The 22,454-nt window shown below is 43.1% G+C and overlaps 1 protein-coding gene across 1 annotated transcript in view; it reads right to left on the reverse strand.

Annotated features, from left to right (window-relative positions):
• Positions 1 to 22,454, reverse strand: part of SND1 (staphylococcal nuclease and tudor domain containing 1) — a 379,404-nt gene that overhangs the window by 170,926 nt on the left and 186,024 nt on the right. The window contains exon 13 of the mRNA XM_006202257.4: positions 8,245 to 8,355. Coding sequence (XP_006202319.1) covers positions 8,245 to 8,355 — 111 coding nt within the window. The remainder of the gene's footprint in view (positions 1 to 8,244; positions 8,356 to 22,454) is intronic.

Here is a 22,454-nt window from a genome sequence, read left to right on the forward strand (position 1 = left end):
ATAATTATCGTTGCAATCCAAACTTGCTCATACAAATCCTCATTAGACCATGCATTTTTGTTTTTATATATCAATGCGCCTGATAAAATATTTGTTACTGTAAAATGAACAAATCAGAGAAAATTTTAATGCTTTTTACTCAGTCAAAAGATGCAACAGACTTACTTTTTGGAAAACTGTTTTTCTGAAAACTGTTTTTCTAAGTGAGTACATTTACCGGGACCTGCTGGAAAAGGCTTAGAGCTGTCCGCTAGAGATTTGGCTCTCTGAACTTGATGCAGAAGCAAGAGACTTGGGAAGTAAGCCTTCTCAACTTCTGGACCCAAAGCTGGAGGAGGGGAGTCGGGGGCAGCTTAGGGGATAATGTGTGCATGAGGGAGTTTACAAGAAATTTAGATCCAAAGAATCCTATAAATGAGAGAAAACTATGAAGATTTCCCCTTCACAAGTAGCTGTAAAATTCTGTGCATTGATGTATCAGTGATTAATTATTTGAACTACAGATCTCCTGAGAGATTTCTAAGGATTAAAGCAGAAGCAGGCTAAGTGTATCTGTAATAGAGACTCAGCTCTCTGACCCACTCAGCCACCTGACACGCAGATGAGGCACATCAAGGAAGCACAGCAACCCTCAAGATGATTTTGCATGAAATTAGCCAAGAGCTGGTGGAGGCTACTTAGAAGGAATTTAGTTAAGGAGCCATGAATGAGAGAGGGGTCAAAGGGAAGGCTTGGTGAGGAACAAGTATGGCCGGGAGGGAATCCAGAGATCCAAAGATCGTCCATTCCATGCCTTATTCTCCATGACCTATAATCACAATTGTAATTCCAATTATTCAATTAATGTACCACAAATGTAGATACACATTTTGATTTTTTTTTAAAACAATGGTCATGAATTAATTTGGGGCAGTGGTTCTCAAATTTTAATGTGCATCAGAATTACCTGAAGAGATTGCTGAACTCAACCCCAGACATTTTGGTTCTGGGTTCTGGTCTGGGTGAGGGATGATGTGGGGAGATCTGAGAATTCACTTTTCTAGCAAGTTCCCAAGTGACAACGAGGTTGCTGGTCTGGGGACCATACTGTGGGAACCAGTGGTTTAGGGAGTCAAGTTATGAGACATTCAAAAAAAGTCAAGGGTTATCATTTTATTGACACAATTTATTTTGAATTAAAATTGTATTCTCAGTATGAGAACCTTTAAATGTAATCTTCGAATGTTCAAAAATACATCTGAAATATATTTTGAAACCTCAAATATTTTGGGGTTTGTGAAAGGAGCAAGAGCCTCTTGGGTGAGAGGAGTAAGATGGCAAAGAATGGACAAGGGGCTCTGGACAGACAGATGAACAGGGTGGGGGTGGGGTGTGCTGGGGAAAAAACCAAGTTATCAAGGAAGATTAGTCTAGAATAACTTCCTCTGAAGGAGTACAACCAGCGCAGACTAATAATTACAGATAGTATCGGGCAAGAAGAAGTTCATTATTTGACCATGACCTACAGAATGACCCGTAGTATCTTATGTACAACATAAGCGCTAATGGGTTCCAACTTCACCCCAAACCCAAGTCTCACAGCTTGAGTTGTATCAGATGGAACTGGGGGTGGGAAGAAATATGGGGTAAAGAGCGAATAGATCCTCTTAATATCCTGAAAGAGAAAACTATTTGGAAATGGAGATATTATACAGCTCTCCAGAAGTGGCCATTTGTGCTGCCTTAAATGCAGATTGATTACTGCTATTTGGATGTTGAGTGCATCATCTTTTCCGAAGAAAGAGAAAAGCTAAATTTCCCCACATTCAGCTGTAGCGTCAAATCACTTCCCAGCACCAGCTCTTTTAATGCATTTTCCTGTTATCACATCCCCTTGCGATAGCTGATCTAGCCCTCTCCCCAGCAGTGAAACCCCCCACACTGGCATGTGCTGAATCCCGTCGGCAACCTCCTGGCTGTGCCACCTAACTGTAAGCCCCAGGCCGAGCGGGGCTGAGGAAGAACAGAAGCCGTTAGCATCCAGGAGAGGAGGAACAGCCTCCCCTCTGGTGCTGGCAGGATGCAGTGCAGCTGGGTGAAGAGGGCAGAAGCTCATCACCCAGCTCCAGCTTTCTAGAACGCTTGAGCTCCAAAAACCCACCCATACCCTGGCGTGACAGGAACCTACGATTCAACAGCCAAGGATGGAGAAAAAAGTCAAATTACAGTTCTGTTTTTAACAGTATTGAGTAGGGTCTAGTTTTATTCAAAGAGAATTTTCACTTGTTCAGGTCATTAGATCGAAAGTGAGAACTCTTGGTTTATTTAAAGCTGGACCATTAAACTGTTGAGAAGAACAGAGGCTGGACGGAAGAAATGAATTTCAGGGAGATGCCCTCATGGGACAATTTAATAGAAATGAGAGACGAAATAAAAAAGATGTAAGGCAGGTAGTGTTACTAATGCAGAGAGAGAAAAGAGGAGGAGGAGGGGCTATGAAAACAGGTAAGAAAAGAGAACAGGAGAAACAGCAACACCCAGAGGCTCCAGTCCAGTTGTTCAACGTGTGTCCCTCCGAGGTGGCGTGCTCTGTCAAGGCTCGAGTCTGTTACTTTTTCTTCACCACCACTGTCCCCAAAGCCTGGGACCCAGGGTACACTCCAGAAAATGGGAATAAAAAGAAATGAATGCAGAGCCATCACGCGCAAGAGAAACCAGCCTTCAACAACTGTCCCCGGTAGAGGAACGATTCGTTTTCTTGAAGAAATGGTTAACTCATGTGGTCTGTACACTTTGAGAGGAGGTATCAGTCTGAAATCTTCAAAACACAGATCAAGCTCAACACCTGTTCCCTCACGGGACTGGCAGGGAGATGAAACGTGCTTCATATCAAGGCGTTTAACGAATCAGAACTGTGTCAAACCCGCAGTGTTGACGTCTTGCAATGAAAACAAGAGTGCAAAAAAGTGCTGGTAAGTCTTCACCTTTTATTCGTAACCAGAACTGTAAATGCCGATTAACCTGAAGGCACAGATGGGAAAGACACTACCAAAATGTTTTGTGTTTTTTCAAGCACAAGACTTTTTTTTCTCCCCGCCTATTTGACTTTTGGGGGAAATTCCCCTATAAACCGGGGAGGGGGGGAAAGTGGAGCTGCTCTGGCTGAATCAGGAGTAGAGGTCAAGCCCGCGTCTCTCCCAGTGACACTGGAAGTCCTTCAGTAGAAGCACAAAATCCATTTTCAATTCACTGCTACAGGTTCCCAGCAGTTGGTAAGCCCACTGAGGACCCAGCAACTATGTCACCAAGAGATTCTTATCTGAAACAGTTTCCCTCTTTATAAAGACTCCAGGTACTGGCCTAAGGAAGAGTTACCAACAAGTTTTAGCCTTCTGATCAAAGTCTGTGATGGAACTGCCAACACAGATTTCCTAGAGGTTTAAGCAGAGAATTCTACAATAGGGTGGGTGCTGTCAACAACGCTGGGAAAAACAAGAGAGATCTGATTTTAATGAAGGATCGATGTTTACAGGGTTTGGTGATTGGAGATGCGAAAGTCAGCGAGGCAGGAGCGCTAGTTGGTTTTGTTTTTAAAGGAAGGGGAGGTTGCAACGTTCGCGCAATCAGAAAAATGAGTCCCTGCAGGGCCTGGGAGGACAGGAAGCCAGAGCAAGAGTGGAGACGGGGCAGGCTTGTGCTTGCCTCTCAGAGACGGAGGACAACACTAATTTTCTTCATCTGCAGTGCGCCGGGCAAGAAAGGGAACACACTGGAAAAGATAAAGAGAGCCTGCCCTTTTCTCTTCTCCCAAGATAACCCTGACCTCATTATGTATGTCCAGAATGAATCTAAATTCATTTAAATCTGCTCAGACACTAGACTGTTCAATACAATCGTTTTCTCACAGTAAAACTGGAGCATCAGTTTCTTTTCTGAATGTATACATCCTATCTTGAAATCACAAAATCTTAGAATTAAAAGGTGCTTTAAAGGAATAAAGCACCGACTTCTGTGCTTTCCTGCAACAAACCACAGATTTTAATAGCTTTCCAAAAATATTTTAAAATAGTACACGTTAATATAAAGTTATTGGTAACTTTTGGAAAATGAACACAGATGATATCCTCCAGGTCAGGATGTCCAAGGCAAACAGCCAGGCTTTGATCAGACTCCAAGCACTACTACTCTTTAGCATCCATAGCAAACTCAACAGAAGCCCATTAGGAAGATCTCTAGAATGCTAAGGGAATTCACATTCTGGCCCGTTTAAAATCAAACAGAATGTATTACACCAAATACACAGAACAGAGCTTGACAGATTTTGAAACATCTTAAGAGTATCAGAAGGGTCCCCATAATAACCCAGTATCTTGGAAATATCTCAGGAGGATGTAAGAGACTCTCTGAAGAAGTCAAAAGCCCCACCTTTAGCTCAGAACACTTATCAAGACAAAGCAGCAGACCCGCTGAGAGATACTGAAGGTAAACAAGAGTCGGAAACGCTGGGAAGCCAATATAGGGATGAAAAATTAGAATGGTGCAGAAAAGAACTGGTGTGACACACTGCCTAAGGAGCCCACACGATGCCCCTACACAGGGGAGACCAAGTTCAGGAATGCCATCAAAAAGTGGGGTAAGGAGCACCAAGTTCTCTTTACTAAAAATATGGAGGACACACAATGGGGCTCACCAACGCCAGGGACACAACCAACGGCTTTTCCATGGAGCCCACGAGGGAAGTGAGGCCGGAGAATACACACAAAAGTGCCAAACCCTTATCTTGCCAGGACACAAGGCAAGGAGGGAGGAGGCAGCTGATGACAGACAACTGAACCAGAAAGGCAGGGCGCCTGTTGGGAACTAGTGGCTTATTTATCTTTTAGACGAAAAAGATGTGGCTTCCTCTACATGCACCTTGTGTTTGAGGTATATTGAGGGTTTCCCAAAAGCTGACAAGCACCTGAATGAAGATGCCGCCAAGGATCAGGCCCATGGAACAGAGCTGCCGAGAGCATTCTAGCCATTTCTAGCGGGCAAGTGGATGCTCTTGAGAACTCAGGCAACTGCAAACTGGTTGTCTTCCCCTCCTGTCTCACCTGGTCTCCCTGCTCACGCCTAATATGTCATTCCCTGAGCTCCATCAGATGATGTGAGGAAGGCCGGCCGATCATCCCCTCCCCACAGAGGAAGTGGCGGCCGCAGAGCCCCGAGAAAGCTCGTCAAGTCCTGGGCAGGCAGCTGTGCTGACCCGAAAAGTCAGACGAGTTAACAAGCTGCCCTTTCCCCAAAGCTTACAACGTTTCTCTAAAAGGATTAATGGCCAAGCAGTGCTCTGGAAAGCCAAGTCAATGGAAGAGCACTGCGCACCAGTGCTGATATCACTGGTGATAACCAGAGGGGTCGGGGTCAAAGAAGTCTCTTGGGATCAATATCCTTGTGGGGAGTCTCTTGGGATCAGTATCCTTGTGGGGAGGGACTCATGAGAATGCTGGCCTTGCCAGGTTACCTTCCCCCGTTTATTATTTACCCAAAGAGTTCCAGGATAAATGACTTGCTATGTACACAGCAGATGTTATTAATTTGGCCTTTGCTAAAGCATTAGATACAGCACCTCAAGAAATTTTACTTGGGAAATTAATTCAGATTGGCTGGGTTCAGTACACAATCACTGAAGATTAAAAAGGGGCTGAAGGATGCTAAACAAAAGACAGTTAAGTGACAGTCCATGTGGTGAGAGACTTGGGGTCAACACCAAAGCCATTCTTGTTTAGTGGTTCTATTCAGGGCTGAGGGAAGGAGTAAACAACTCGCTAATGAGATCTGCAGAGGACACTGAGCTGGGAGGTGGAGGAACCGCATCGACAGGGACATAAAATTACAAGGCAGAGTTCAACTTGAAAAAAACCCAGCTCATCTATCTAGGGGAAAACCACCCTAAACTCAGATAATATCCTCCAGCCAGGCAGGATGAGGGGCCGAAGCAGCATGTCAAAGGAGCCCTGACAAGCTGTAGCACAGCACAAGCACAGAGAGACGCTCAGGCAACACGGGGCGTGTCTCACAGGGGACTGAGGGCTTCAAACCGAAGTCAATGTAAAACAAAGCCGTGTTAGAAGAGATGTGGTCTTGAAGAGAGGTTGGCTTTATTATTTTTCTAGAAAAGGGGACATTCCACACTGAAAATATTCTTCAATGGCTGCAAAGCCACCACTCCTATCTGGCCGGTGTGCTGGTCTTCCTCGAGTCTTAATTCACCTCGCTGGGGGTTTGCATCTGGAAGGCAGCGCTGGGCCACCTTCCTGGGGCTCGCTGACAACTCTGCTCTGGGTTCACGCCGGCCATCTCCCCCGATTCTGAGGTGTGTACCGCCTCCTAGCAGTGCCTCACACTGGCTGGGGGAAACGCTCAAATTCCCTCCGTATACTCAACCCGCAACAGTGCCATGACCCCAAAGCCAGTTTTTCCACCATTGGTCTGGAAGCAATGGCTCAACACAATTATCTCTAGGCAGCTCACTGCTTTAACAGGCAAGCATCTTGTTACATTCCTTCAGCTCAAAAGGAGTACCAGACTAAAAAGGCTGCTTTTTCTTCTTAAAACCCAAAAAACTTCACTATCTCTGCATACTCATTAAACATTATAGCACAACATAGCTTCTTCCAACAGCATAATAAGAGAGCTTGTTGTGGCCTCACTTTCCAGAGCAGCCAGGCGAATTATTTTCATGCTTACCTGCCTGTCAGAATTAAACATTCACCAGTGGCAGGGTGAACCCAAGGCGGAAAATGGGACTCTGTCTAGATCCCACTGTATTGCTAAGTGCTCCTGCTACTCTCGGGCTGCACAACCTCCTCTTCAAGTTACCTCCAGATCAGACTGAGCATGCCCAGCGTGGACTGAAGGCCAGTCTAATCACTGCCTGTTTCCTAGAACAGTTAGATCATCAAGTAGTACTTAGGGATGTGAAGCCACATTTCCCACTATGGGTTCTTTCAGCCCAGCTGGCTTAGTGATAACACAGGCAGGGAGAGAAGAAAAGGAAGTAAGCAAGGATTAAGAGAAACACCAATTATGGACGATGTATCATTATTTTATATTAGACATTAATGAGCCTTAAACAACCAAAGATACTGAGCTTTGCGCTCAAGAATTAGGTCCTAGGCAAATCCTGCTGGGGAAAGCCCATGAGAAAGAGTCCAGAGAACCAAAGCGGCCTGACAGGCTGATTTCTTACCTGACATTCTGTGCGACATTCTATAGATGCCCTATCCATCAGGACGTAAGACAGTGTTAGAGGTAAATGTCACGTATCAGGGCAGTGTTCTGGGCCAAAGAGCAAGAGAGGTGATTTCAACGACAAACCTTAAAGCACAGATGACATGCACTCAAACTCATTCCTCCTCTAACTGGAGAGCATGACCTGGCAATTACCAAACTTCTAGAACAAACTAAGTCCCAGGTCACAGAAAATGCTTTGAAACAATGGATGTATTTTGAGTCCAAGCAGTCTGCGGAGCTGTCCGAGGCAGTCCGGCAACTGTCACTGTGTTTTTGCTGTTTCCTGGGAAGTCTGGGAATCACTCAAGGACCAGCACTGCCCAGTGGCAGAAGAGCCCGGGAGAGAGAGCCTTGAGGAATGTCACGGGTAAGAAATACTGCTGAGCAGTACACGTGTCCTTGGGGCAACCAGCCACAGGGATGAAGGACGAAAGTAAAATGTCACAGGGTTTCTCATGAATGCTCTCCTGCCAGCTGTCAGACGTGTGAAACCCAAACTCATTTCCTAATAAATGTTTTCATTTCCGCTGTACACAACAAAAGGTCAGGAGGTGATGAACATGAGGCCTGTGGGGCAGAGGACTCTGGAGGTGGGGACCTGAGGCAGATGTCCTGCCCTGGAAGCAGGGCGTCACTGCTAGTCCCGGGGAAGGGTGGGATGGTGATGGTAAAAATATCCCACTAAGTCCTTTCTCATCTGTGATTCATTTCACGACATCTACGTAAGACAGTATTTAACAGAGGCCTATTTTGCAGATTTCAAAAAAAAATGGAGGCCCAAGTGTGTGCACTGAAGGTTACCCAGTGAGTTTGAAGCGAGCCTCCCCCTTTGTTTTAATGGGGAACACCTGGAATGATAAAGGAACACAAGCTTTCTCAGTGCATTGTTTTCTATCGCATTCCGCTCAGAGACAGGCAGGAGAGTTAGAAAGAAAAACATGGGGATGTGGGACCCCAGGCGTTGACTTTAATAATTATTCATCTCACCTGGCTTCTGCAGCGAGCAGTTCGTCATAGTGAGAGGACCGCTGGTCGTCATCCTGCCGGTATCTGATCACCGTGGCTAGACCTTTGCTGACAAGGGCCTCAGCGATGTTTCTGCAACAGAAAAGATAGGTCAGTGAGCACTCGAGGTGTGTATGGGACTCAGTCAACAGAAATAATAACGGTTAGCACCTGGAGGTCTTAACGCATCCTGCCAGAGGGAGGGAGAAGCCAAGGATTTCAAGACCAATGAGTTGCTAAGCTAGAAATCCAAATAAAAGGTGGAATAATCAAGTCCTCTAGCTCAGCATTTTTCTGGTTAGTACAGTCAGATGCTCTATCAATCTATACATAAAACCTAGCAGAAAAGATCTGTCAAGAGCCCACATTAGGCAGGGCTATTTACAGAATGCTATAAACAAGCCACTACCCTCAAGAAAAGTCTGCTCTAAAGTATCAGGCACACAGATAAAAAAGCGCATAAAAGCATGACCTAAATTTCTCAAAATCTCCTTTCTGGCCTATCCTGCAACTAGAAAATATCGTGTTCCAGTTTGGCAATGTTAGAAACGCTGGTGTCATGGAACATTCAAAGTGTGTCTCTTCTCATCGGAACTCCTGACGCTAGCTCTCCCACCCCAAGGGGGTTTGGAGGAGGTACAGCTAGGAAGAAGATGGGGAAGAAGTGTTGTGGTGGAATGAAAGTTCTTTATAAAAAAAAAAAAAAGGCATGAGCAAGGGGAACAACTAGAATAAAGAGTATAAAGTCTGAGATGACCAGCTTTGGAACAATACTCCAAACAGTTCTTTCAGGACCATGGAATATTCAGATTAGAATCCTGCTTTAAAACCACTGTCAAAGGCACCGAATTGTCTTTCTTCACTAGAATAAGAAAGAGGTGCCACTCTAAGTGGCTTCCATCTACTCAAAAGAGAACACTGGAAATGACTCTCCAACAACTAATGAAGTCTCCTGTCTGCATGATTCATCCCCAACCTGGAGAGGGACCTTTGATGTGAAAACATGGAACTGCAACAACAAATTTTCAAAAATTACCCATAGCAAGTACTGCAAAACAAGAGGCAGGATACCACTGGGGGAGAGCGGCTGCTATGTCTTTCTTTGTGTCTGTCATCATTACACCAAAGGCCCCACTCAGACCATCTGGTTAGCTGCCCTTTAGGGAGGAGGTATGGTAAGCAATAGGCCACTGGACCATATGCTATGATTTAGTGTTGCTGGGGAGTGTGGTTAACTCTCAACACACTAGGGTTCTTAGAATCTCAGGCTGTGGAGATGCGGCGAGCTGGACTAACCAGTCTGTGTGCGTGTTTAAGCCACTGAAAGGTCCTCTTCATCAAAACCCAAGGATTTACTTTAAAATAAAAAAGGAAAGGAAAAAAAATATGTGCAAATAGAGAAAGGAGGAAAAGATGCTGTGGCTGATTCTCTCCTCATTATGTGCCCCTCTGCTGCCTGTTTATCTACTGCCAGCACGATATTAATATCTCCAAACTGCCACGGAATTAGCACTTCTCAAAATCCACTCCCACAAAGAGGCTGCTTTGCTGGCCACCCTGTCTCCTGAGTCACTGCAGGAGCGTGCTGGCAAACGCTGTCATTATCACAGAGTTGAGTTTGGCAGCCCGGAGAATGCCAACAGCCCCAAATCAGCAGCTGTAAATGCTGATGTATGGGGAGAATTTAACTGGAGGTGCCACCCAAGCCCCACAAGGGCAGGAGGGAGGCTCCGCCCACCAGGAGGCCAGAGAGAAGCCGGGGACAATTCCATTTGTGACAGGTTGAGATGTGCTAGTGATTTGAAATGCCAGAAGAACAAAGACATATTTGCTACTGCATTTTGAATAACTGCGCATTGACATTTCACAGTCAACATGTGGGGTCTGGAGGAGAAAGTTGGAATGACAGAGCAGGCAGGAGAAAATTCACACAAATAAGCTTCTATGTGAAACGCTAGAGAACACTAAGCAAAATGGCACAAATGTTTAATGATCCACCCTCTTTAATGCTGCTCAAATCAATTCACAGTATTGAACTGAGTTCCGGCGTGGCCAGCCGAGCACCCACGGCACAGCCCTTCCCTCTCCGCAGGGATCTTGCTCTCTGGATCCTGCCAGCAACATCTCCAAACCAGTTAAGACCCCAGGTTCTCAACTCCACAACATGCCCACCACTCTCTCTCTAAAGCTGCAGTATAAGCCATGTTCTCTTAGCTTCCTTTCCCTAAATACAGACTTCTGGAGGAACGGTTGTGATGCTAGCACGGAGAGGGGAAAAACGCAGGAAACAGCACAGATGTCATTGCTGGGTGCTTACTGTGAGCCAGGCATGTGAGACTCACATGTCTTTTCTTCTTGGGGTGTGCTCCCCTGGGATGCCGTACCATATTACAATTATTCATCATCCAGTTCCCAGTATGAGGTCTGAGAGGGCAAGGGCTGTGTCTCTCTTGCTTTGTACCCAAGTATGAGAAAATCACCTGATCATTCTGGAAGAGCATTGGGACATTATTTCTTATCCTCAGCAATTATCAGCCAAGCTTGCCTAGCATAGAATTAAGGACAAAAGATTTCTCCATGCCTTCCCAGCTTTTGTCTTTCTCCGCCCCATTATCTAAGATTTGTATTTAAAGAGAATGAAAGAGAGACAAATAAAATAGAATTAGTCTAGAACCATGTACTTGACTCTCTCATTCATTTCTCTTGGCCACTAATGAAAGGTCAGGAGACATCCCCCCGGCCAAAGATGGCTCAGAACCCGACACTGGTGTATTGATTTGTTGCCCAGTAAGTAAAGAGAACGTTAAATTATATGCCATGACATTATGCTGCTTTAGACAAATTTGTAAGTTCTGCTTCCTTGAGTGTATCAGTAATTCTACTCCAATTATACACGTCTGGCTTGAATGGATAATTCACAATCAGCATACAAAATGGGACCTAATAGCTCTGGAAGTCTAACAGGAAATCATCTGTCTCGGTATCAGCTAGAAACACAAAGAGAACTAGTGCTGGGAATGAGATGCTTCTCCAGACTCAAGGAGAACTTTAGGTTATGTGAAGAGTGAACCGTTTCCACCAGGCACGATCAGCTGTTCCTGCTACAAGCACAAGCAACACAGGTCTCACGTACAGGATCTCTCAAAAGATTGCCATGTAGTTGGCATCTTCCCCGCCCAGCCATTTCCACAGCAAGCAGGTTACACAAAGCTCTTTCCCATTATAAGATACCTTTGAAACCATGGGGTACTGTATTCTGCCAGCATGGAGAAAAGGTGTTTTATGCTCATACATACATGGGATTCTTAAAAAGAAGAGTTCGGTCACAGTAAGCTGTAAATTATCATATTTTTGCCTGTCTTCCCCATCCCTTGGCCCCAAACCCAAGATTGAAAGTAATACTCTATATATTAACTTAGGATCAGATAACTGACTATATTCCCTAGATTACTTATAAGTACGTGCAATTTTGAAACAAACTTACAGAAAAGTAGCACATACAGTAAACAAAGAACATGCTGTCCTTCAATCCACCTGAGAACAAAAATCTGACCTGTTGTACCATTATCCTGAAACCTTTCAGCTTTCGTATGTTTCCTACAAACTGGCATATTTCCCTACATAATCAGAAAACAGTGGCTTGAATCAGGATATCAATATGGATGCATCGCTGCCATCTACTCCATAACCTTGTGCAGATTTTACCAACTGTTCCAACAGAGAACTCAGGGGAACACAGAACTAGTTCAGAATCAGGTGCTGCACTGAGTTGTCCTGTCTCCTCAGCTGGAACAGTTTCGTCAGTCTTTCTTAGTCCACCACGGCCTCAGCACTGTTGAAGAGTACAGGCCAGTAATTTCGGTCTGTCTGATGTCTCTTTGTGATCACATCCGAGTTATAAATCTTTGGCAGGAATATCACAAAAGCAGTGCTGTACTCTTCCTGGGGCCTCCTATGAGATGACGCACAATTTACTGATAATGTTCACTTTGATCACCTGATTAGGAGTGTCTAGGAGGCTTCTTCACTGTAAAGTTATGCTTTTCCTCTTTATAACAGATACTAAGAGACACTCTGAACTAAGTAATTTTCACCAAACTCCCAAGTTATTCATTATGTGTATCAGTATACTGTCATGAAATATTTTATTGAAAGGGCCACATAATCCACTGCCACCAGTATTCATTCCAATGCTGAAGTTTTTCCCAATTTGGCCAGTGGGAGCCAGGTCAGGCTGGCTCCTGTGTCCTATGGACATGTCCCCTGTCATTCTTTGAGCTCCTTGCTTTCTGGCACATGTTCCAGGCTCATCTTGCACTGTTTCCTGCAGCTCTGAAATTCACCATTTACCTAAGCAGTCCATACTTACATTTTTTTCTCTAAATGTTGATTTCTCTACCTATAACTACTGAAAATCATGTGTGGCAGTCATGAAAACGTGCCTCTCGGACCTCTGACTACAGGAAGCATAACTGGCTAACAGCCCCAGCTGCTGTGCTCTGAAACCCATCACTGTTTCAGCCAAGGCTATGCCTCCCACCAGCGGCTTCTAGCCAATGACTGCGTGCAGTGGAGATACCAAGGCAGAGAAACCTGGGGCTGCTCTGATGGGCAGTGTTGGCTTCAGGATCCCTTAGATTTGCTGAAACTCCTAAAACTGACCACAGCTTAGGCTTTTCAACCTTCCATCCCTCCCTTCTCCACAGAGGTTAGGTACTCACAGCCTCCGCCAGCTCCCTTCCCATCTTCCCTCAGAGTTTTTCCCAATCAGCTTCTTGTCTGTTTAATCCTGTCTTGGCATCAGCTTTTAGGAGAATCCGAATCAATGAGTTCACGAAGGTTCCTACAACCCTCTTCCAACACTCCAGGGTTCAGTGTAGTTTTCTTCCTTTCCGTAGCTGTACCTCCCCCATTCTGACAGTGCGAAGCTTGGCCTCCATTATACTTACTACTTTTACTTATATGAATATCTTCTCTAAGCACACATACAGTGTCTCACTTACATATTCATTGACTTCCATGATTTGATCCTACTGCAGAGCTAATTTAAAGGGTATACACTACTTGTTAAAACCTGGGGTAAATGGATAAGTATGTTTCAAGAGTGGACATAAAGCATAACAGCATCTCTCTCACACACACACGACACACACACTGCCCATCCTCCATCTGAATAAGGATAACATAACCCTCAATGGCTCTGGCTCATAGATCTCTATCTAGCTATTTGAGCTTAACATCTTCCACTTAAAAGCCATCAACATTTTATCAGTCACTGAAGTGTCCATGGAGATTACAAAGCAGAATACTTCCTTAAGGCAAACAAACATGGAAACACACATTCAGAATAAAGTAAGTCCATAAAGAAATGCCATTATGGACCAACAAACAAACAAATGCCTTTACACTATATTTTAGTCAAGGCTAAAAGAAACAGAAGATGATTAATACCTTAATTCCTTTATAACAGTCACATCGGCTATAGCAGAGGCCCGTCTCTCACATGTGTGCACACATAATTTCGTTACCAGAACTTCAAGGCCCTGTGGGTCAGGTTTCATAAACTGAGCATAAAATGCACCCCATGGCTGTTTACTGTCAGAGAATGTGACCCAACAAGACATCAGGTGTGTAGCCTGGGCCTCTGCCACCCAGGACCCGCAATGACTCCAGCACCATATGCTGGAAGACTGCCTCCACTTTCCTTGCATGCTGGCTGTACCTTGGCTACAAGGACAGGCTTTCTCACAAGGGCTGAGATGGAGAGCCCCAGACGCCAGGGTTCCAACACCGATTTCTAGCATACCAAATGCTCACCTCATCTCTCCTTGGCTGTACAGGAATGTTCTACCGTGGGGCTGAACCACAGGGAACTGACAAGGGGCTGACGTCCTTCTCTGCCAACAGGTTAGAGACAAGGAAGGAGAGAGAGGTCACCACAAGATTCAATGAGGCTGAAAGCAAAGAGGACCGGAAAACTATATTCTCAGAATGTGAGGTCCACCTTCACTCACATATCTGGATAATATGGGCTCTTGGTCTGAGAGAGAGTGAAGAAATGAAGAAAATGATTAACAGCTAACAGGTCCCGAAGCAAGGTTCCCCTCCGATCTTCTCTACAAGCTCCCACTAAGACCTCTAATAACCATGTCAGGCAAGTACCTGCTAATTTCAGGCTGGAGATAGACTTGACTTTTACAGGCTGACAAAACAAGATTATAAAGGGTGCGAGTGAAGTTCTAAAGGAGAGGGATCTACAGACCATGGGCAATGAACAAACATCTTTACTGAGTGACTGGTTTTCAACCAGGCCTCAAATTAGGAAACAGTCTACAGAGCCAGAGGTAGCCTCTATAAGCCAGCATAACGACGTCTCCAAGGGGTCACACCCACCCAGTGTCTTTTATCCTCCAAACTCAGATTGAATCCCTGTGAATCTGGAACAATGAGTTTCCCAATTTTTTCTCAAAATGCATCCAGGAGGCGCTTCCCACATAACCAAGCAGCATATGCAGACAGGAGATTCTGTTTTAGAAGCATCAATAATTAGAACCATCTGAGGTGGCACAGCATCCTTTATAGATTTCCCAAATCTCTCTTCCACTGTCTTCCCTACATTTTCTCTCACCCATTAAACTAATGTAATTCTAAAAATAACTAAGATAGATTTTTATTTTATCTTTTTAACAAGTACTGTCACCAGAGGATCTGGGCAGGGGCTAGAGACTTTCCCAGAACTCGTAACACAGATCAAAAACTAAGAGAAAGATTCCAATGCCTCCATGTCCTTAGTCAGGCTTGAGAAACTACAGTGAAATGAAGGAGGAAAAAAAATAGCAATTACCAAGAGCTGCACTGGGCACCTGGAGTCTTAGGGCAGGACATACTCACTCTAGACTTAGAGCCGAAGGTGACTGCTTTTTGTCAACCCACCACCCCACCAGCAGCTGTGGTTATACGGAACACAAAACCTAGCATGACTCATGAAGAAGCATGACCCCAGAAAGCCAGACTCAAGAACATGCAAGTACAGAATAGACTGACCTGAATAGCCTTAGAAGCTGATTAATGAAGCAAAAGAAAAGCACTCTTCCAAATAAAACACTACAGTAAGTTTTAGTTCATATTTAATGAGCATTCATTATATATGCAGGTTCTAAACATAACTGGTCTACCAATGAGAGCATTTCCCAGAGACTGGAGTTGAGATTGTGAAAATCAGTAACTCTTAGGAACAAGGACTGTGTCTTTGTTTTTCCATGAATCCTAATCATTCTTCCTCATGGGGAGGGAGATGTGGAAAGAAAACAATGAAGACTGATATGGATTTAGTCCAATTTGAAGACCCCAAAAGGATGTATGATTAGAATGAAACCAAAGCAAATCCATAAACCAGTCTGGCAGAAATGAAGAAAGGAAAGAAAGAATGAAAGAAAGGAGGGAGAGAGGGGAGAAAGAGGAGAAAGGGAAAAGGAAAAAAAAATCATTCCATGTAAAAATTACTGCTTTGCAGACAGATAAATCCTTGAATCCCCAACACACCATCCATCTAAACTTCCGTATTCCTAACAGACTTACTCCTGAGCACGGACAAAAGCCTCTCCAGCTTCAAGGCCATGATCCACTGAGCACCAACAGCACTCTTCACTTTGGGAAGAAAGAAATAAAAGCAAAGATATCTAGGGATCAGGGTGTAAAAAGTGGGTGATGAAGAGATGTCACTCCATCTTCAATCTGCCAAGAAGAGCTAATTCTCTACCCCGAGATGTGTCTGAGCCGCATCATCCCCACTCATCACCCTATTTCCACCCAGGCCCTACACGAGGGCACAGCGGCCCTTGCTCACCTGAAAAAACAACTAACAGACAGGAAAATAAGACAGAAATATACTTGGAAGCCATAGAATTAAACACCTAATTCACTTCCTCACTCGGGCTGGTGGAGAGAATAGGGTTGAAAATATGGGTCAAAACAATTTTCAAAGGGAAAGGGAAGAAGCAGAACACCAGAGAGTCATGCTTACTAAATAGACAATTTTATTCTGCCCCCAGGATTTCTGAAGGACTGTAATCTTATTGTCACCTCTTAGGTGATAGTTTCATTTATTCAGCAATATTGCGGCAATGGCTTTATAAGACAGGAAGACTGGTATTATACTCTATTATGCCAGCTCCTCTCTGAGGATCGCTGCACCTCCAGGTCAGCAACATATCTGAGGAGGCTGGGCCACGATAGGCCTTGGCTGAAGTATGAGGTGCATACTATATGTAATAAGCAGCAATAAAACAATGCCGCCTTTAAATATCTAATTATTTTCCCCCATCTCTAGTCCTCAAAATAAGAAGAAAACAATGTCTGTTTCATAGACAGAAACTGCAGGGGCTAACCTGGCTCTCCCTTCTACTACAGGACAGAATGAGGGGTACAGACCCAAAGTGATACTCCCTCTATTGGACCATCATGTTTCTTTCCCAGAACAATTCAGACAGTCAATCAAACACTGGATCTAGCTTGAAGAACGTAAGCTGTCTAATAAACATGCACTTCCAATCCAAACCGGTCCCCTCTTGTTGCTAAATATGCCACGCATTTACATTTCAAGCTATTTGCAGGACATGTGAATTTGCATGACTCATCACCATGTAAAACTCAGCATTTCAAAAATAAAACTCACTTCCCTAGATTAAGCCCTTCTGAAACCTACCAAATCAGCTCATTCTCCTAACATCTCTAATTGTGGGGCCTTCATATTCCCAGTCACCTAGACCTGACGTCTCTCTCACTCCCATATAAAATCAGTTGTCCAGACTTTGAACTCAAATCTCCAGTGTTTCTCCCATGACCATCTTCGATTCTATTGTCTCTCTAACCCAGCTGTGGCTCCCACTGCTTCTCCCCTGGACCACAGCCTCCCTCTACCTTGGCTCCTTGCAAAGCTGACCAATCTCGAGCACTGTCAGTTTAACCTCCTGAATTTCATTCTCAAGCCCACCATAAGCACAGAAAACTAGTATGAAATTTTCCAATAATATTTTCAGATTTAATGAACATCTACTGGGTGTCTACTATAGGACAGGCTTCTAAACACATATTAACCTAATCCTTCTGTAGCAATACAGAGGTTATAAGTATGTATTTCTTCAAAGTATATATTTCTTCTCCAGTTTCAGGCTTGTTACCAGTAATCCTGCTAGTAAGTAGCAGAGTCACAATTAGAGCCAGACTTTTCAAAATTTAAAATCCAGTTTTCTTTTGACAACAGTGCCACAAAGTACAGGTGACAAACTATTATAAAGTAGCATTCGACAATGGGGCCCCTCCATCTACCTCTCTAACCCTATTCTATCAAATGCTTTTCAACCTCCTGTTTCAGCTCAACCGGTTAAGCCTCACAGTCTCCCCATCTCAGCTCCTTTGGCTGGGCCATTCATTTGGCGCTTAGCTTTTACTGCTGCATGTTATCATCTTCCTTTGTAAATCATATTTCCTATTGGTCCAAAAAAGAGCCAAACACTTAGTAGGCACTCAATAAACATTTATTGGCTAGATGATTTCATTCTGAGTTCCCAGAGGGTTCTGTGGGCGGTTCCATGAAAACAAAATAACTGAGTCATAGAATTTGAAGCAAAAAGAGTCCACAGAGATAAACTAATCCAAAACCCTCCATAGACAGATGAAGACAGACAGAGAGAGAAACCCTGAAAATTGTTAAATGAGTCGTCTAAAAAAAAAAAAAAACAAAACAGAGTGCCACCGTCGCAATGGGTATCAAAGAGCCTTCTGATTCTCAGTCTATTTCCCTTTATTACGCTGCTTTTAAAATTCTATAAAATAGTAATAAATATATTGTGCACATGAACTATCAAAGACATCTTAATATATTAAAAATTTATCAGCACATCAAGAATATCCACCCACATCATATTATTAATTTGATCACTAACAATCCTACTAAAATATATATTAAATATTTAATTATAATAATTTGCTTGCCTTCTGGGGATTCTGAAGACTTTTTTTCCTTCTCTGTATTCCAAAACAAGGTTTAAATGCTGATTGTAGGCATAAGTATGCTTTCTTCATCCCTTATTTTCTCTGCTCCTCTTCCTTTGAGACTAACATTTTACAAAACAGTGGCGTGAGGCAAAAACCTCCTTAAAGTTCTCTCCCTCAGTAACAGTGGAGTGTATGGACTGATGGTTTGCATAGCCACTCAGGGGGCTCTTGCACTACCGCCGTCCTGACTCCTGAATCAAGTCACTGATCTACAAGAGCTCCTGCTACACGAGACTGTAGTCATTCCACACTTTCAGGTATAATATAGTCTTTACACCTGTTTGAAAGCCAAATAGTCATGTTAAATGATGAATTTAAGCAACAACTGCCTTCCCCCTTTCCAAGTGAAGAATAAAAGCCAATTTAGGAATATCTATGAACATACTAAAATGTGGAATATATGGAAGGTGAACACCTAAAAGTCAAGAAGATACATATTTATGTTTTTACAAACTACTACTGTATTCAGGTAGCGGGATTATAGGTGATTATAAGAATGAATGAATGAGGTGAATGTGATGTATGACTACTGTTACTAAAAGATACTCTCTTAGTTTCTAAACAAAAATGAAATAATTCATTTTCTTAATGGAAAAAACAAATCAGAGGCCCTAAACTGCTTAAAACAATTTCCTAACATTAGGAAACAAAAACACGTTCAACTTTAGTTTCTTTCATTTGCTTTCCAAAATGTACGAAGAAGAAACTAACTTTCTAAAAGAGACATTCATGGTGTGGTAGAGGTCATTTCTAAAAGGAAGGTCTAATTATCGCATCTCATATCAACACTTTAACAAGGGAAAAAAATCTTCATCTAAGTTCAAAAAATGAGTGAAGAGACAGAGCAGCACAGTAAAAACAGATGAATGTGGTAAAAGAAAAATGTTAAGAATAAATGTTTATCCAATTCTCTTCATCCGACAAAGAAGACAAGTTACACACAGCATTGATGTTTATTCTTCAATAGTGAAAGCCACTGAATGTTTCCCACTTCCTCCAGCCCTTTGTGGCCATAGAGAGCAATTATGAGCTTGTTTCATAAAGAACTCGTGGCACAGAGCCGTGATTCAGGGCAGAGGATCTGGGTTCTTACCCTCGTTCTCTGGCCGTTTAAACTCTTATAAAGGAGTACTAAGCCTGCATCAGTTTCCATATCTATAAAATGAGACGGTAAATCTAAATGCTCTACAAAGTACGTTTCAGTGCAGAAACATTCTAATGTAATTTTTAAAGTGAGCTAGGATTTACTGATCAATAGTCTTACATATCTTTACACTGTACGAGGCCAACTAGATTATGCATCATAATCTAGTATTAAACACACCTCAGCATTTAGACATACTTCTAGTTGTGGCTTGCGGAGCACTGTGGCCACAGGCACAATTTCTTCCAATCCGTCCACTAGGGGCTGTAAGTGCCCTCGTCTCTCTGCACATACACCATAGTGGTAAAGTCCAGGCTGCTTGGCAAACTTACAAGAATTCAACAACTCTAATGCCCACAGCTTTAAGATATACTGTATTACTCAAATGCTCTGCAATATGAAAAAGAGGAGGGAGTGATGAGCATATAAGAAATACCCATTTTCTACCACAGAAATGAAAGTCTGGCAAATTCTTCACTGTCTAGTTGCTTCTACTTTGGCTAAGAACTTTTATCAACAGCAAGAAACCGACTGACCTCATTAGTAGAAATGTGTTCAAAGTACTGGATTCAAAAGAACTGATTCAAAAGTAGAATCAACATTTAACAACCATTTATCATATTTCTTCTAACTCTCAGGCTCACTAGATTATATAGAGCTGGAAGTTTACTTCTGCATCTTATCACTGAAAACAGGGGGAAAAAATCAAAGAATCACCTTCACATTTACATAGTCTGCCAAGTACTACTTTGGCCTATCAAGTTTATACTTGAGAAGTATAAGTAGCAGCATTATGCCAACAAAACAACTATGAGATGTTTCAGGAGTCCTTCTGAGCTTGACAATACACAAAGGACTAAAGGTTATTACACAGTAAGTATTAATAAAAGAAGTGGAAAAAAATCACAAAGACTTCACTCATTATAATCACAGAGTTTAGAGCTGGAAAGATCTTGGTGTTTTACTCCAATTCTCTCATCTGACAGGGAGCTAATCTGAGACTCAGAAACATGAAATATCATTCAGTGACCAAATGGAACTAGAACTCAGGTCTCAAGTTAGAAAACAGACATTCTTCCACCAAGTCAGCCTGCCTCCAGTTTCCATATACAGACTTGAAAAGCTATTGATACATGCAACAACTCAGTGGACCTCAAAATTAGAGAGATGGATGACAGATAAGTGGTTGTCACGGATGACGGGCGGGACAAGGCTTAGGGAGGGTAGCACAGAGGAGGTCTGTGATGACTGAACAGTTGTCAGTCTTGATTGTAGTGGTGGTAACAGGAATCTACACCTGCGATAAAATGGCATAGACCTATACACACACTGTGCCAATGCCAAATCCTGCTTTTGGTATTGTACTATAATTATGTAACATACAACCACTGGGGGAACTGGGCAAAGGGTATATGGGATGAACCTCTCTGTACTACTCCTGGAACTTGTTTGAATCTATAATTACTCCAAAATCAAGTTTTAAAAAGTTTTTAAGAAAAGTCAATATAAGAGAGAAGGAAGGCACCAGAGATTCTAAATTTCATTGTCAACCGGAATAATAATTCTTGGTTAGAATAATCCTTTGAAGATTCAAGTCCACAGACCTTGTCACCACTCCTCTGCTCAAAACCCTGCAGTATCACCTATCTCGTTGAAAGTAAACGCCAAATACTTGCAATGACCCAATAGAAACTATATGATCTGGTGCACCCCACCTCCCGCCCCCCTCCTGGATTCTGTACTGGGAATTGAAAGAAGTATTCGTGACCTAGAATTCTAAGTGCTGAAAACCTTGTAATTAAGTAAGCACAGGGTCCTGAGGAAGGACACAAATAGATGCCCAACTGGGATCTCAGTTTGGCTGGGTCCCAAAAGATAAAGTTAAAAAGTCAAGAGCTGAAGGGTGAGTGGGAGCTGGCTGGGAGAAATCTATGTTCCAAGCACAGGGCAAACAGACTTCAATGATGGTGTGGTTAAGTTTTTTTTTTTTTATTTAAAGAAACAGATGAGAGCCAGAGAATGTTAAATATAAACATGGGGAGGTAAGCAAAAGCCAGATCATGGGTTTGTTTTAATCCTAAAGGCAGTAGGTCGATTAATGAAGACTTTAAGGAGAACAAACAATCAGATTTGTTTCAGAAAGTAAATTGCAACAGCAGTGTGAAAAATGGATTGGAAAAGAGTAAGACTAGAAATAGGAAGGCCAGTAGGAGGACCGAAGCATAAACCAGGCAATGAGGAGAGGAAGGCTGAAATGAATCTGAGATATACGCACAGATAATCAGGCACGGAGAGCAAGAGAGGTGATAAAGATGACACCTTGATCTGTGGAATAGAACACTAAGTAAAAGGTGGTGTTAATCAGGATGTGATCATTTGAGTAACGGAACAGCTTCTCAAGGGGAGGCCATGAGCTCAGTTTTAGCACTGGGGATGTCCATCCATTCAGTTACTAAATATATTGGTGGAGAGGCTGGAAGGAGGAACTAGGGGTAGAGAGACAGACTTCTGGTTAGAACAGCAGCATCTACCTGACAACTGAAGCCTGGGGATGAATGAGATCACCCAGGGAGACTGAGCGGAGGTAAGCGTAAGGAAGCCCAAGGACAGAAGCCCAGGAAGCACAAATATTTACAGAGCATCCAAGCAGACTGAGGACAAGTAATCAAAGCTGTAGAAGGAAATCCAGTCAAGTCTGGTGTACTGAAAATAAGGAGAAAACATTTTCAAAAAAGATGGTGATGTTCTAAATACTGCAGTGAGACCAAATTAAAGTAAGGACTATGAAGTGTCCTTGAGGGAAGCTTTGGTCTTCTAGGTGAGCTCAGTTTCACGGATGTGGTATGGCCAAAGCCAGGTGGCAAAGGAATGAATAGCATGTGGACAGAGAATGAAAACTGCTTTTAACGCTTAATAAACTTGGCTATGAAAAGAAGGCAAGAATCAGAAAAGTAGGTAAGGTAAGAGAGGACTGAAGGAAAACTTTTAAGGA

The sequence above is a fragment of the Vicugna pacos genome, chromosome 7, assembly GCF_048564905.1.
Source record: "Vicugna pacos chromosome 7, VicPac4, whole genome shotgun sequence".
NCBI classification, from domain to species: domain Eukaryota; kingdom Metazoa; phylum Chordata; class Mammalia; order Artiodactyla; family Camelidae; genus Vicugna; species Vicugna pacos.